General features: G+C 33.6%; 2 protein-coding genes across 7 annotated transcripts; both read right to left on the bottom strand.

The window, feature by feature from the left end:
* Positions 1-5,942: 5,942 nt before the first annotated feature.
* Positions 5,943-11,448, bottom strand: LOC100254347 (uncharacterized). Of its 2 annotated transcripts, XM_002284538.4 has the most exons (3): positions 10,729-11,448; positions 6,860-6,931; positions 5,943-6,287 (listed from the first exon to the last, which is right to left on the bottom strand). In XM_002284538.4, exons 1-3 carry the CDS (start codon positions 11,290-11,292, stop codon positions 6,285-6,287), a joined length of 639 nt encoding a protein of 212 aa, XP_002284574.1. In that variant the 5' UTR covers positions 11,293-11,448; the 3' UTR covers positions 5,943-6,284. The 2 variants fall into 2 exon arrangements, with proteins under 2 accessions (XP_002284574.1, XP_059596704.1); XM_059740721.1 differs by lacking the exon at positions 5,943-6,287 and having other exon boundaries at positions 6,682-6,931; positions 10,729-11,362.
* A 1,981-nt stretch (positions 11,449-13,429) lies between these two features.
* LOC100854924 (uncharacterized) lies at positions 13,430-15,124 on the bottom strand. Of its 5 annotated transcripts, none has more exons than XR_002031074.2 (2): positions 14,386-15,124; positions 13,430-14,092 (listed from the first exon to the last, which is right to left on the bottom strand). XR_002031074.2 is itself a non-coding variant. In XM_019222820.2 (2 exons), the coding sequence occupies exons 1-2, from the start codon at positions 14,811-14,813 to the stop codon at positions 13,871-13,873; spliced, it is 390 nt and encodes a 129-aa protein (XP_019078365.1). In that variant the 5' UTR covers positions 14,814-14,822; the 3' UTR covers positions 13,430-13,870. The 5 variants fall into 5 exon arrangements, 1 of the variants encoding a protein (XP_019078365.1); XR_002031075.2 differs by having other exon boundaries at positions 14,185-14,634; XR_002031076.2 differs by having other exon boundaries at positions 14,217-14,634.

Genomic DNA, 15,124 nt, shown 5'->3' with positions numbered 1-15,124 from the left:
GATGTATTGATAGGCTTTAAATTTTTAAGTAAGTGGATGTGTAAATAAAATGGATACAAAAGGAGTTTTGGTAGATACAAATATAATTTTCTTTTACTTTTATAATATTGTAAGAATAGTTTAGAAAAGTGCATAATGGTAGTTGAGATGGGATAATAAAAAACTAACATAGATGAATGGTCATTATGTTTGAAAGATACAAATTTAAAAGACATACGATAAAACTCTTATAAAATAATACTCCCATAATCAAAAGAAATTATTATCTTAATGAGGTTATTGATTTATCGATAAATGAATATTTTATTAATTTATAAAGAGTATTATGTTTCTATCTGATATTAGACTTATAAATTTAAAAACAACGAACATGATAAAAAGTTCACACATAAAAGCCTAAGAGACTCTAAAGAATAAAAATTGGTTATTAATTGTAAGAAATAGAAAGATTTTTAGTGGGTGTTTGGTAAATCAATTTAATAACGACTTAATAACTTAATTTAAATCATTAAATAAATTAAGTATATTTGGTAAAATAACTTAATGGTATAACTTAAAATAAAAAAATAATTTTAAGTAATAAATAAAAATAATTAACTTATTATTAATTTTATATCTTCATTTTATATTTTTATTTTCATTTGTTTTAATTACCTCCACGATTTGTTTTGTTACTTCATAACCTCTATTATTATTTGACATTTTTTACCTTAATTATCAAAAAGTAAAATCTATCAAATGACATTAATACTTAAAATAAGAATCAAATAACAAGTTTTAACTCAATAACTTAAGTATAATTTAACTTAAAATCAACTTAAGTCATTAAAATAAGTATTAAGTTTTACAAAATACCTCCTTAAAAAAAAAGAGATGTGATGTTAAAATATTTCCTCGTTCCCTTAAATATTTCTAAAAATATTATTACTTTATAAATTTAGTACACTAATCCGAGTTAGGATCAAAAGTTTTATTATTTAAATAAAAATATTAATTTATTTAATACTCATTTACCCAGATTTTATACATTCCATATTCAATGAACTTTTGTTTGACATAAAAATTTGCTTTTTATACTCTTTTTTTTTTTTTAAATCTTAAATCATTCTAATTTATCATTTTTTTTTTGAGTTACATGTTTATTAAATGGTGAGGGAATCCCAATTTTGTAGATAACATAATGAATATTAAGGATATTAATTTTAAACAAAATTTTAAAATGAGAAACATTAATTTTCATAATTAAATTCCAATAATCATATTAAATATACTTTTAACGTTGGACAAAGGCTCATATACATATATAAAAAAAGAATACTGCAATTTCTATTAGACAATATGCAGAGAAATACATAAAAAAAATATTATTAATACATCAACATTCTCGAAAAAAAAATGTAAATCAATGGACAAGGTATGTGATAACGAGGGCAACCACGAGGAGGACAAAAGCGATGCCTTGATCAATCGTACTGCCGTCGCTGAAGGGGCCCTGTGGAGCAGGCGAAGGAGCGATTCCCTGGCCTCGGCTCCCTTCCAATAGGGCCAACAACACCAACCCAACGATGGGAAAAGCGTAGAATTTGATTGGGTTCATCGTCTTCGATTCGTAAAGTGCGAGATTTAAAAAAGAAATCGGGAAGAAAAGATATAAGAAATGGCGAGGAGGGGAATCGTAGAGAGAGAAAAATCGTGGAAAGGGCGTTTTGAGGAGAGGATGGAGAAGGGGGTTATGGTATATCGTGTATATATATATGGGTGAAGTGGAGGATGTGCCTTCCAGGAAAAGAGAGTGTGAATTGGTGGAAATTGTAAAATAACGCGGGAGAAACGCGAGTTTTAGACTCGACTGGCGGCTTATTGACTCGTCCCCCGAAAGCGACTGCGGCTGTAGCCGGGGGGACTGAACAACTGCCTCGTGGCGTTTAAGTTTCGCCTGTCCAGAAACTTGTGTTTTATTTGGTCACATCATACGCCATTGGCCGTGGACTTTGGTTAAGGGTCCAAATCACCTGTTCTAGAGCGCAACCATTTTTACTCTACAGGTTCTAATTGGATTCTCCTTCCTAGTGCCTCGATAGGCATGTGAACACAAGGGTCCTTTTCCAAAGGGGAAGTGGAGTACAAGTCAAATTAGGAGGTCAAAAGGGGGAATGCTATTTGATTATGGGAAGCCAGTTTTGAATGGTCTTTAAAAACTGATTTTATTACCATTTTCCTGCACCTCGTGCCATCCTACTGGTTACCTTGGATGTCTTCTGTCATATAGTCTATTCAATTGCATTATAATATCTTATGTACGGCTCCACAATAATATATTGATGTAGAAGAACTGGGCTACATTTTCTGTCAACCGAGGTTGGGGCCCATACATGGGCCCACACATTTCTTTGCAACAAATCTATGTTTATGCCTTTTTGTGAAGGAAATTCTAATCTCCGGTCAAACTTATACACTGGGCAGCCCCAAACGGGCCTTGTTTTTGTGAACTCGGGTTTGTCCAGCCCAAATTTAGAAGCAAACTGGTCCATGACTTCTTCCTTCGTCCCTTGAAATGGGCCGCCAGGTCCAAAGGTTAATGGTCACAGACTTGGGTCGTTTAGCAGGGACATTTATCACAAATTTTTTTTTTTCTGGTTTTCACTGTATAATCTGACTGAGAAGGGCATCGTCATGGCCTTATCCTCTTCCAAAACGCCGCGTTTTGGGTTCAGGCCCAGCCTCAGCACCCAACTGAATATAAATTATTGAGTAGAAAAATACGTGCCAGAGACAGAAAACAGAGACTGTACCACCAAAAAGTGGCTGAGTGCTGAGTCAGTAGCACTAGCATGCTGACATATAAAGGACGTGGCATAGAACTCCTGGAGGTGGTTTTTGTTGGTAAAGAGCTTCGAGGGACAAATGTATGGTTTCTGTTTCACAGTGGCTGAATACGTATTTGGCTAATCATGAATATGAAAAACAGGTCGTTGGTGTTATAATAAATTTGAAAATTAGATATAAAAAAAATTCTAAAGAATTAAAATTGTAAGCGTTCAATATGTGATATCTCAACTGGATAAAGAAAAAAGTTTCTTACATTATATATACATGAACTCCTTTATCTTTTCAGACGTATTTTAAAATCATGAGAACCCTTTGAATCCAAAGTAGATAACATTTATATGATTGAATGTGAATCGTTATAAATGATATTGGAGTTGATCTTCGACCTTTGTTGGGGTTTATTTGGTTCGGGGTGTTTGTTTGTTTAATTTCATAATTTCATGAGATACAACGAGTGCGTACTTGTAATATTTGAGAGAAAATTTTTGACGTTATATATGTATGAATTTCTTTTGATATTGTAAACATATTTTAAAATAATAAGAATTCATTTTGATCCGGACAATATTTATATGGTTATATAGAATAAGTATAATAAAAAATTATTTAATATTATTCTAGGTTTAAGTATTAAATTTCAATGGAAATAATGAGAATTTAAAAATGATTTATTTTGATAAACTTAATTTCATTATAATATATTGCTTAAATGAAGTGATTAAATTTTCATTTAATAATAAAATTTGATATGTTATCTTTAAAACTTAAAAAAAAATTTATGGTAAACAAATTATCATTTTTTATTAAAAATTAAAAATTTATTTTTCGTGATTTACCATAAGCGGTTAATGCGTTTTACAATTCAAATTTAACGATTTAAATGGTTTAAAATTTATCTTTATCTTTATCAGCCCCATCAAAAAAGTTGACCAATGATCAGTTTTTACTTTTATTTCAAGCTATAAGTCGTCAGTGATTTCATCACACACGCCCCACACCTTCACAAGCGGCTCATGCACATAGAAACGCTTCGTTGAAGACTCGAAAGAGAAAAAAAAAAAAAAAACTTTCTGGGAATCAATCTAAAAGCCCTTTATACCCAACTTTACTTGCCCACCTCTCCTTGATTCCTTTTGTTTCTATTCTATATATTTTTGTAGCCCACAGATTCTTTTCTTTTCAAACTCTTTTCTCACCCAGCAAACAACAAGGAGGAGGAGGATCAAAGATGTGTCACCCGGGTCTTCCTCAGGGTAGGCCTGATCATCAGGAGTTGGCAGCACAAAGAAGATGGCTTCTTTTGCAGTTGGCTGCAATGGTGGCGGAGAATACCGTGCGCAGTGAAGCAGCAGCGTCGGGAGATGCCCGGGAGGGCACAGTAAAGCAGTGCTGTCTATGTTCGCCTACACGGCATCCGGGGTCCTTCCGGTGCAGGCTGCATCGCGCTAAGTACGTGTGGGGTGGCCGAGTTACGAGAGAAAAACCTAGTGATTAGTCTACATCTTGTAAGTATATATATGAAAAATGAGAGAGGTGTGTCATGTTTCTCTTCTCATCAATTGGATCTTAATGGTAAAGTTTACTTGACTCGCATGGTGTTTGTCTCTTACCGGAAGCGTTTCTTTGATCTTTCTGTGATTTCTCTGGATAAAGGTCAAGGGATAGGAATAACCCAGAAGGCAAGGGAACAAATTAGCTTTGTTCTTCCACTAATTAGGATTCGTCTTTTCAATTTTTTTGTTTTTTGTATTGGGATAGATCAGAAAGTTATTTTAAGATTGAGCGATGCCAAGTAGAAAATCTGGCTGTAGAGTTTGGTAAGTTTTACTTTTGGCCCACTTTAGCATTGATCTTAAACAATTCATAATTTCGTCTCTAGTGCGTTCCATACACGTAGACACCGTAGGTTTTCCTCACGAAAACCGCTGCGCGGTTTAAATGCGAAAATAGAACCGCCATCCACGATCATGGGCTGAGAGCGTTTTTAGTTAAATAATTTTGATCTACCTTTATGCATATATCTGCTTTTCTTTAGGCTCTTTTATTTGGTGCATTGATGTTGTGAATGGATCAAGGATTAAAAAATTTGATAGCATTTATTAATTTTTAATAATATGTAAAATAGTAAAATATATATTTATAATGTCGATGAACTGTCAATCCGTGAATCGATAATTTTTTCGATTCAATAATCGGTCTGAATTTGAAAACATTGATTAAATATGTAAGAAATACCACCACTCAAGTCTCATCCATATATATATATATATATATATATATATATATATATATATATATATATTAATTTTTTTAATTTACCCTTACTCATAGATTTGTAATTTTTACAACCATCAAATTATTTTTTTTTTTATAAAAATTATTATTCCTAATCTTGAAATTTAAATTAGAATTTAATCAAATATTCCACATCAAATGTCAAATAAAATATTTGACATTGAAAAGGGTAAGCTGTTAAGGGTTTGGAAGAAAAAATAGGAAAGGTTGACAGAAAAAGGCATTTTAGTGGCATTTTAAATAATTTTGTTTTATAAAATTAATTTCTCATAACAATTTATTAAAATTACTTTACAAATAATTATATCATATCTAATTATAAACAACTATAGATTAATTTCATGAGTAAAAAAGATTTTAAAAAATATAGATAAGGAAGGTGGGGATGAGAATTAATATAAAAAGTTGTCAACATTATCTATCCTTTAAAAATACATTCAAAGTCTCCCAATAAGCCAAAAACGTGGCCTGCGGCTTAAAAAATAAAAAATATATATAAAAAAAGAATTATCCAGTGTCCACGTGTTTCACGTATTCTATTGAGTATTCTACAAGTGAACCTGTTCCATACTTAGTTTAAAATAAAATAACATATTATAATAGGTTAAAATTCAGTTTGATGGTGGCTGACTCATGACTCACAACCCACCTGAGAGCGACAGCAAGAATGCCAAGAAAAAGAATCTCCAAATGCAAATTGTATATATATATATTTTAATTAATTATTATTATTATTATTTTATTTTTTTTTCAAACTAGCACTATTTTTTATCAACTATTATTTTCCAACAATTATGGAAAAAAATTGAAAAACAAAATTAGAAAAACCCACTTTCAGCTTCTGCAGCAGAAGTCCTTAACCATCATATGGAATTTACAAATAGACATAATAGTAACCATGGTGCTATAATTACAGCAGCAATCTTCTGAAGAATTAACATTAATGAGCTAATATTCTTACTATCACACATTGCTGCTGTCCTTTAATGAAATGAATCCTCTTCACAGGCACTAACCTGTAAGCTATTCACATCCACATGCTGACGCTTTCTCAATTAACCTTATCAGCTGCTGACAGTACCAACCACAACCCTATGATGTGCTACCATATCCAAATCACGATTGGGATGACTTTCTGGCCTTTACATTATCCACTGCAATCACTGAAAGTCAAATACCAGTTCAAAATTAGCAAAGAAACCCAAATGCTTGCTGACGGCCTGACACTCCTTTCATTGGACCAGTAAGACAGATCACAAACAACTCTAGCAAAGCCACCTGTGGGAATGATATAAGACACATGCACTCTGGTTGGGTTGGGTGACCTCCTGGTTCTCATTTTACAGTTGCTCAAGTCCAAGAACCAAGCATGGAATTTTACAGATTAGCAGCAAAATCAGCAGTTTTCACTAAAAGTGCATCTTTTCTTTTAGTAAAAACATGCCAGATGAATCATGAAAATAGGACGGTAGACATTTGCAACTGGACATTTATATTGTCTACTGATTGTAACCTAGGAAATGTATTTTTCAGGGAGATGTAACATGGTTACTAGAGTGAAATAGAATTAAATATGTCAAAACCGAATAACTGCATAGAATAGGACCATGACTCGCTGATTGAACAGCCTCTATATGTCCACAACTGAGGAAGCAACAGAGTATTTTTCAAATGCATATTTTGCTTATATTGTTCTCCACACAAAGAGGTCAAGCTAAGGTGATGAGATACTCACCATTGGGTAGCAATCTTGATGGATGATTGTTTGGTTGCTTGTATTTACATAAACCTCGCATGATACTCTTGCCTGATCAAAATCCAAATAATGCAGTTAAACAAACTTAAGCAGCTGTAACATCTAGTATGCAGAATAAGAAGAAAAAGAGTGAAAAATGGTCAAGGCAATTGCAAGCCAGTGAGCATGATTTTTGTGTTGTGTATCTTTTGTGTTCTCACATTAGTTACCTTTGTGTTGTGCAAGAATATGGTGCCTTTACAATAAAATCTAAAATGCATTCATATGAATCTATACGTCAGTAGGTAATCACATCACCGCCCCACCTGCCAAATACGATTTTCCTATTCATTACTAGATAGCGGTCGTAAATGTAGTATTACTTGCTACAGAGTACAAAAATAGTAGGTGCAACCTTAATTGCTGAATAACTTATAAATCAGTTAATCAACCAAGCCCCAGTGCCCCTGCACCCATTTTCAGTTAAAAATATGACTCTTATTTCATCACTTATCAAGAATAAATAAAAAAATAAAAAATATGACTCTTATTTCATCATGTGTGTCTGTCAAAATCATTGCTCTAATTAAAGCTTTATTCAAGTCCTTCAACATTCCCCCCACTTTCAACACCTTCAAATTATACATCCTCTCTTTGACTTATCCAGCACCAGCTCTCCTCCTCTCACCCCTTCAGATCAGGCCTACTTGAAAAATGTATTTTTCATAAATCACAAGCCTAATGGGGCACTTTACCTGTTAAACTACAAATTAGCCTAAAAAGTTAAGCTATTAGGTAATGAGACAACAATGTTATCAAGCCAACGGACAAACTTAGGCTATGACCTTTAACACCAGCCTCACATGCAGACTCCTTGAATTTGCCCCTGGGTTCAAATGGGAAAATAAACACATGGTGATGTCTGAACTTATGAGTTAAGACCTTTTGAAAACTGATATTTTGATACCATGTTAAATTACCAATTAAACCAAAAGTTTAAGTTACTAGGTAATGGGTCAATACTGTAAAGCAAGCCAACAAGCCAACTTAGGCTACAAACTTATATAACTTTAACATAAAAATTCTTCAGAATTTATTTTAAAAACTCTACCTAGGCCTCTGTAGGAGCCATATATTTAGGCAAAGAATTTTTCTAGATTTCAAATTTAGGTTCCTAAAAGCTTGACTGAAGGTTTTATGCAGGCCATCAACCTAAAATCTAACCTCCCTCTTCTCTTTCAGCCTAGGACAAGCTATAGGCAAAGGTAACATTGGACAAGTGAAGATAAGAAAAAAACATAAGAATATAGTCCAAACTAAAACCACTTATAAGTACATAATTAAACACAACCCATTTAACAACTTTGTTAAAAAATTAGGGGATGTAAGATCAATAAGAAACATCTTTGGTTACATAACTTAATCTAGTTTGATGGCCTAAATATATAAAAACTAATTCCAGTGGTTTGTGAAACATCTTGTTTGGAAATTCCTCATTAGTTTTAGCATACAGGATATTCATAATGAAGTATATCATGAGAATCAGTCCAGAGTGTACTGCAACTTAGTATGCAATAACTATGAGTGCGTATGCAATTCCAAATATTAACCAACAGTGCAGTAAGGCATAAGTCCATGATGGAATAGTACTCATTAAAACAATCTGCTTAAACACATAGACCAGGTCCGTACTGTTGCAAAATAAAAAATTCCTGTGATAAGCTATCACACCAGAATTGAAATGTGAAGAGAGCAGAATCTCAAGCATTCTAATGTTCCTATGCCTAAAATTATGAATAATCAGGCATTCCCTGCTCGTGTGCTTGAATTAGTGACATGTTGGAATTTTTAAATTTAGAAAATCATGTAAGAATTGATACTCCATGAACAAGTTTTCTAATATTATTTTAATAGATTTACATGATGTCCTCCTTTCCCTCCTTCAAAAATTTTCTTCACCAATCATGTGAAAGGAGACCTTACTGAACTTTGCTAAAAGACAACCAAACTGTGGGGAACACAGCCAAGAACCCGGACTAGCCATTGCATGGTTACCAGATAATTCTTCTGAGAACTTCAGGGCAATATCCCACTACAACTAGCATATCCTGCCTGTATAGAATGTGGGAGCTGGATGTGGCTCGCAATCCCATGTCCAACCTCCATGTATTATAATTGAAAATCGCATGTATATAAAGGAAAGAAAGAAGAAAAGGACGACGATTTTTTAAAACAAACACTGTGATCCCACCTGTGGGAACGATGAAAAAGTCAATCTCTCATCAAAGTGCAAAGCAAGGGTGTTTAATCTCAAAATTAGAAATCGGAGTACAAAGCAACATGCAGTATCAGCATCCAAAACTTTCTCACAAATCTCATGGGAGAATGATAGAGAAGAGTTTTTGTGGGTTTAAACTTCATTTATTTATAGTTTTATTAATTATAATTACCATTTCAAGATTTTATTTATAGAAGCTCTTTTATTTTAGAAACACTGATCTCATCATTATAGTTTTGATGTTATTATTATAATTATATTGCTGTAAGACTTTTATTCTTTCAAGGTTTCACAAGAAGACATGTCTTGCATACCCTCTTTAATTTTTTCTGGATTTTATAAAATAAAATTTCAATCACATAATTATCTACTAAAAATTAACTATTTTTAGACTGATAAAATATCTTATAAAAGTTCAATCTACGAATTGACTTAAGAGATGGATGAAAAGAAAATACTCCTTAGAAAAAATATATTAAAAGTAAATAAATAAACCAAATGTATTTTAGCACAAAATTTAGCAAAAATGCGAAGGCCGCCCGAAGTCCAAACAACTTCAAATACACTAAAAAACAAGAATAAAATAGGGAAAATGATCCAAAAAGCCTCTCTGAGAAGATTGCCAAGAAGAGTTCCCATCAGAATAGAATAGGGAAGATGATCCAAGAAGCCTCTGAGAAGATTGTTAAGTAGAGTTCCCATCAGAATAGAATAGGGAAGATGATCTGAGAAGCCTCTGAGAAGATTGTCAAGAAGAGTTCCCATCAACTACGAGAAGTTGAGTCCCTTGCCACCTTTCTTCAAGCCAAAGGTGTAAAGATGGGGAGTAGTATATTATAACTTACGAGTTTGGGCTAAAAGCAAGAAGGACAAAGGAAAGCAAAGTTTTCGGGGGAGAGCAAACAACAACTGAGGAGATGCACATTTGAGTACTAGGAAGAAGATGCACATCCGAGTAATAGGATGCCATCTGCATATGATCCAATGAATTGGTATCATTCTGTACAGTTTTGTAAAACGTGGCTCCAAAACAAATCACGTTTATTGATGTGATTGATGGAAAAGAAAGACGAGACATCTTTAGAGTTGTACTTGTTTGGATTGTTTCTCTTTTATCCTGTTTATATTTCTACGATTTTTAGGAGAATTTTTTTAGCTCCTACAGACATAAGTTAGAAACAAAACCCTAAACAAGCAAAATAGCTGCCCAAAATTTTTATGGGAATGTTGAATTTTAATCTTACATCCTTGATTCATCCCAAAAACACTTAAAGAAAAAGCACAATTCAATATCAGAAAAGAAAAAAATACAAGAGTCAGCTCTACATTTATGTTAGTTCATCCACAGAACACCCTTAAAATCTTGTATCCATGTTTCAGAATTTCAAAACTGCATGACTTCAAGAACTAATCTAATATATCCAATTCATGTGTTGCACTACCAAAATTATCGTAACCGCCCGTTTGATTTCAAAGGAAACAGAGAAAAACAAAACAATGCCAGAGTTTGAATCCTATCCATTTCCCATTCCTCCCCATCAAACTTTCAGCAACCAAATAGAAACAGAAACAACAAAGACTGATTACATACCTTCAGCGGAATCTCGAAGAAGAACAACCCTAGCTTTCCTCGAACCTCCGAAACGGTATCAAAAGGGATCGAGCCTCTGGCTAGATCTTCAAGCAAGTAAAAAACATCATGAAGAACCTCAATTCCATCAAGATCAAGCGTCGCGTTGATATACGACGAACCTCTCGCCCTCAAATACCCTCCGGAAGAGTTTACAAACCCTAGCCGTCTTCCGCGGTAGCCGACGGAGGCGGTGAGGGAAGTGTAGCTGAAGGAGAAGAAGTCTCTGTTTCTGACTCTAATGGTGAGATCAAGAGAGAGGTCGAGAGAAATCACAGGCGAAGTGTGGACTTGGACGCTATTGAGGTGGAGTCCAACAACTTGAACGGTGGGGTCGGAAGGATAGAGGAGGTAGACGGCGGCGGAGATAGAAAGGAAAACGGCACAGGCAAGGAACGCATTGCAGAGGCGATAGAGGAGACGGCGGCGGCGAGGGTAGTATACAGGGAGTAAAACAACGACGTTTTGGTAGTTGGGGTCGCCGCCGATCGGTGCGTAGACGAGGTTGTCGTGACTCGTTGTCATTGCCGAGACTTCGTCGTTGGTTAGACTCTTTTCCTGGGGACTTGTTTTTAAATTTGGTTTATTTATTTATTTAAATTTAGCTTATAAAATAATTCCAGCGTCATACTGGTTTTAAGTCATAAGTTTAACCTCTACCCAACAACCGCCGTAACCAAATTTTCCAATCTTATATTACAATTTACAACTCATATACTAAAAATAAAAGTATTCACATCATTTCATATGATATTTAATTTAATCTTATTATATTAAGCTCAAAAACTTTCAATAAACTACCGTAAAAAACATAGGAAGTGATTTAAGCTGAGGTGAACTCTACGTTACTCGGTTTCGTAACAGAGTCGCCTACGCAACAATTTAAAAAAATAAATAAAAAAAATCTTAATTTATAAATTAAGGATTTTATTCTTGCAATGAATCAATTTATGCAATAATGATTCAAGATCAAGATCGAAATAATGATATCAATAAGATTATTGTGTTTTCATATACACATGTGGAAAAAAAAATTTCAATTACAAGCCAACAGGAATAAAAAGTGAAGAAAAATTTATAATTAATAATATTTATATATATTATTTTAAATTTATTTTAAGTCTTTAATATAAAGATTAAATAATTAAAAAATGTATAAATTTATTACTAATTTAATTTATATTTGATTTCTTTGGGCTATGTTTTGATTTTTAAAAAATATTAAGAAAATAAAAATTGGTTTTTCATGTTTGATTTTACCATAGAAAATGTAAAATAAAATGAAATAAAATTAAAATTGGATAAAGATTTATGTATTTTAAAATTTTAAATATTTATATAATGAAAGGAAATAAGTGAAATGAGTTTGAAAAAATATATAAAAATATTTTATTGGCTTTAAACTTATTTTTTTATTTTTTTCACATTTTTTTTTGTATATTTTATTTCTTTCACATTTTTTCGAAAAAAATTTTATGAATCAAACATAGCCTTGATATTATTATTATTTTTTTTGGCATTTTTTTACCCTTGTTTGGTTTTTGGAAAACAGTTAAAAAAATGTTAAGGAAAATAATTTTCTTATATTTGAATTTACTATGAAAAATAAGAAAGAAAGTTATAAAAAATTAAAATTAATGAAAATTTTATATACTTTTAAATTATTTAATCTTTATATAAAAAAGTTATATAAGTTAAAATGAATTTGAAATAGGATATTAAAATTATTTATTGATTTAATTTTTTTTTTCTTGGCTTTTTTCCTTCACTATTTCAAACTTTTCGACCACCAAACATAGTCACCACTTTTGGGAATCAAACATTACGTAAATATCATTAAAAGATAACACCTGTGTATCAAAACATAATATCTTATATCGAAAAAATACAAAATCTTAATTATTATTGGACAAATTAATTAAGTTTAAATTTTATAAATTTGAGTTCTCACTTTATAATTTTTTCCAACAATCTATATAAAAAAACACATGTTTTTCTTTATAAAAATAAATTTGATTCATATTGAAACTGAGATTAATTTACGTATCTCAAGTCTCGTTGATCTATGCTTAATTCGATCATATTACTTTGTACATAGTCCGATCTCATTTATTTATTTTTACTTCATTTTATATATATTTATATCATCATCTAACGAATTTAATTTGATTATACATTTTTAATGGCCTAAATTATTTTCCATAACTCTATCTAATGAAATTGGTTTTAATTGGAAAAATAATAAGTAATGAGGCATGTTTCAAACTCAAGATTAAAAAATCCATTTTATGATCACCAATTTGAATTAAATCTAGCTTAAAAAAAAGGTTGATTAAATTTGCATACAAATTGAAGTCCAACACATTTATTTGTAGAGAAAGCATGGACCATTAGCCGAGATGTGAGTCCATAAATACAGGAATTTTAATGATCCGTATTTAATGAGGAGAAGATAGTGTAGAAGAAAGCGACATGGTACTTTTATCTGCCACAGATGCATTTACTCCTAGATGCGTTGTTATCGCAACATACGAAATTTTCTCCCCTGTCCCTGTTGATGGCCATGGCCTCTTTGGAAACTGATTCCAGGAACAAATATCAAGCTCTCTGCATATACACAATACATAGCATTTTATCACCATCATTCTTGGCCATTCAAAGCTCATCACAAAGATTCACAACATTCTTTTATGATTATGGTCCAGAAAAAAAAGGGAATAATACATAGAAATTCATGCTTCCACATCTGCCATGAGCGGACGAGAGTGGGTTTGTGAGATGTGGAACAACATGATTCAGTGGTATTCAATCTCATAAGATCTGTAGAAGAAAGAAAAACAGATTGAAATCTGATTCAACAGAAGAAATTAAATATGGAGTGCAATATTCATTCATGAACATCATCCATGGCGACTGCAAATAATTGAAAAAGCAGCTTACACAGAGAGATCACGTAAGAAAAAGGAGAGAAGAGAGAATAGGCTTTATATGTGTATCTGAATCTGAACAAGTGCAGATAGATCATACCCTCACACCAAAGAGAAAAAAGGGAGAGACCCCAGAGAACTTGGTATGTTAGGAAATACTAGAGACATGTGGTTAATTATGTAGAGTCGACTGATTTGGGGGAGAGGGACGTCACGGCGGTATTGGAGGGCATGGATTTTGATCGCTTCATGGTAGCAGACCGATGAAACCTGCAGCGGAACGAGCCCTGATGCGTGGTGGGTGAGCAAAGACAGTGGCCTTTGGGTGATTTCGTGTCGCCGTTGGCGGTACCTTTGGGGGATGTGACGACTTTGATGCTGCCATGGGAGGCCATATTCTACAGCAAGATGAGAAAATGAAGAAACCCCAAATGAGTACCGAAGAAATATGATGGAAAACAAGCTATTATTTCATCAATATCATATATACAGCGCGAGCTAGCTAGGTCTGAAGAGGTGAACCAAACAAACAAGTGGTGCCCGGTGGATACAAATTGTTTGGCTGTTGTGCTGCCCAAATCCACAGCTAGCACACCTCAAGCTGTAGGCTCCACACTTGATGATTCATAATTAGGGATTTAGGATCAGGCCTAAAGATTCTTTTGGATTAAACCAAGGTATAAAGACTTACGCTGAAGTCAAAAAGACAAAAAGTGATATCCAAGCAAAGAAACCCGAGTGATCACTGATTAGTAGCGGGAGAGGAAGGCGGTTATTGAAGGGGAAAAGCAACAAGCAGTTGATGAGGTGGGTGGTGTGCATGAGGAGATGATCAGGTCCATGTGGGGAGGTTTATCTGGCTGAATGTACACGTGGTATATATTCTCTGATTGGAAAACGTCAAATTCATCCCCTTAGACTTAAGCCCCAAGATCCCAAACTCCCACTTACATTCTCCCACGTGGACCAGAGACTTTGGATTCTTCCAGACTTCCACATAGGTCTAACTTTTCCAGAACGACATCGTTTAGTGGAAGGGTCATCTGATCCAATGACCTCCTCGGCCTTGGAGACTGCAACTTGCAGGATCATTTTCCAATACTGGGTGGTCATGCTCATACCCCCAAGCTTTGATCTCTTATGCTTGGGTAAGAGACAAGAGGAAAGGGGTGGGGTGGGAGGTGGCGCCTTCTGGCCAGTATTGAAACGGAAAGACAGCAACGCGCACTACTCCAAGAATGGATAAAGGCTAGTGTGCGTGACAGGCAAAGGAATAGGCCTTCTGCAGTTTTGATGCTAAGAGGTGACAAGTGGGCAGGGGGGCATGTTCTCTAGTAACTCAAATAAGGGAAAAAATGGATGGGTAGCGTGTGATGTTTTATGAGTGGCACACGTGGCTTCTCATCAGCAGTCAAACCAACGGGCGTCAA

The sequence above is a fragment of the Vitis vinifera genome, chromosome 11, assembly GCF_030704535.1.
Source record: "Vitis vinifera cultivar Pinot Noir 40024 chromosome 11, ASM3070453v1".
Taxonomy (NCBI): domain Eukaryota; kingdom Viridiplantae; phylum Streptophyta; class Magnoliopsida; order Vitales; family Vitaceae; genus Vitis; species Vitis vinifera.
The sequence above is the reverse complement of the archived record's forward strand: the minus strand, read 5'-3'. Positions and strand labels throughout refer to the sequence as shown.

Excerpts from the sequence above, each read along its gene's own strand:
- LOC100254347 (XM_059740721.1), bottom strand. The coding sequence starts at position 11,292 with ATGACAACGAGTCACGACAACCTCGTCTACGCACCGATCGGCGGCGAC. Across the intron at positions 6,932-10,728 it reads TCTTCGAGATTCCGCTGAAG|GCAAGAGTATCATGCGAGGT; the intron begins GTATGTAATCAG and ends GATTTTGATCAG.
- LOC100854924 (XM_019222820.2), bottom strand. The coding sequence starts at position 14,813 with ATGAGCATGACCACCCAGTATTGGAAAATGATCCTGCAAGTTGCAGTC. Across the intron at positions 14,093-14,645 it reads TCTGGTCCACGTGGGAGAAT|AATATGGCCTCCCATGGCAG; the intron begins GTAAGTGGGAGT and ends ATCTTGCTGTAG.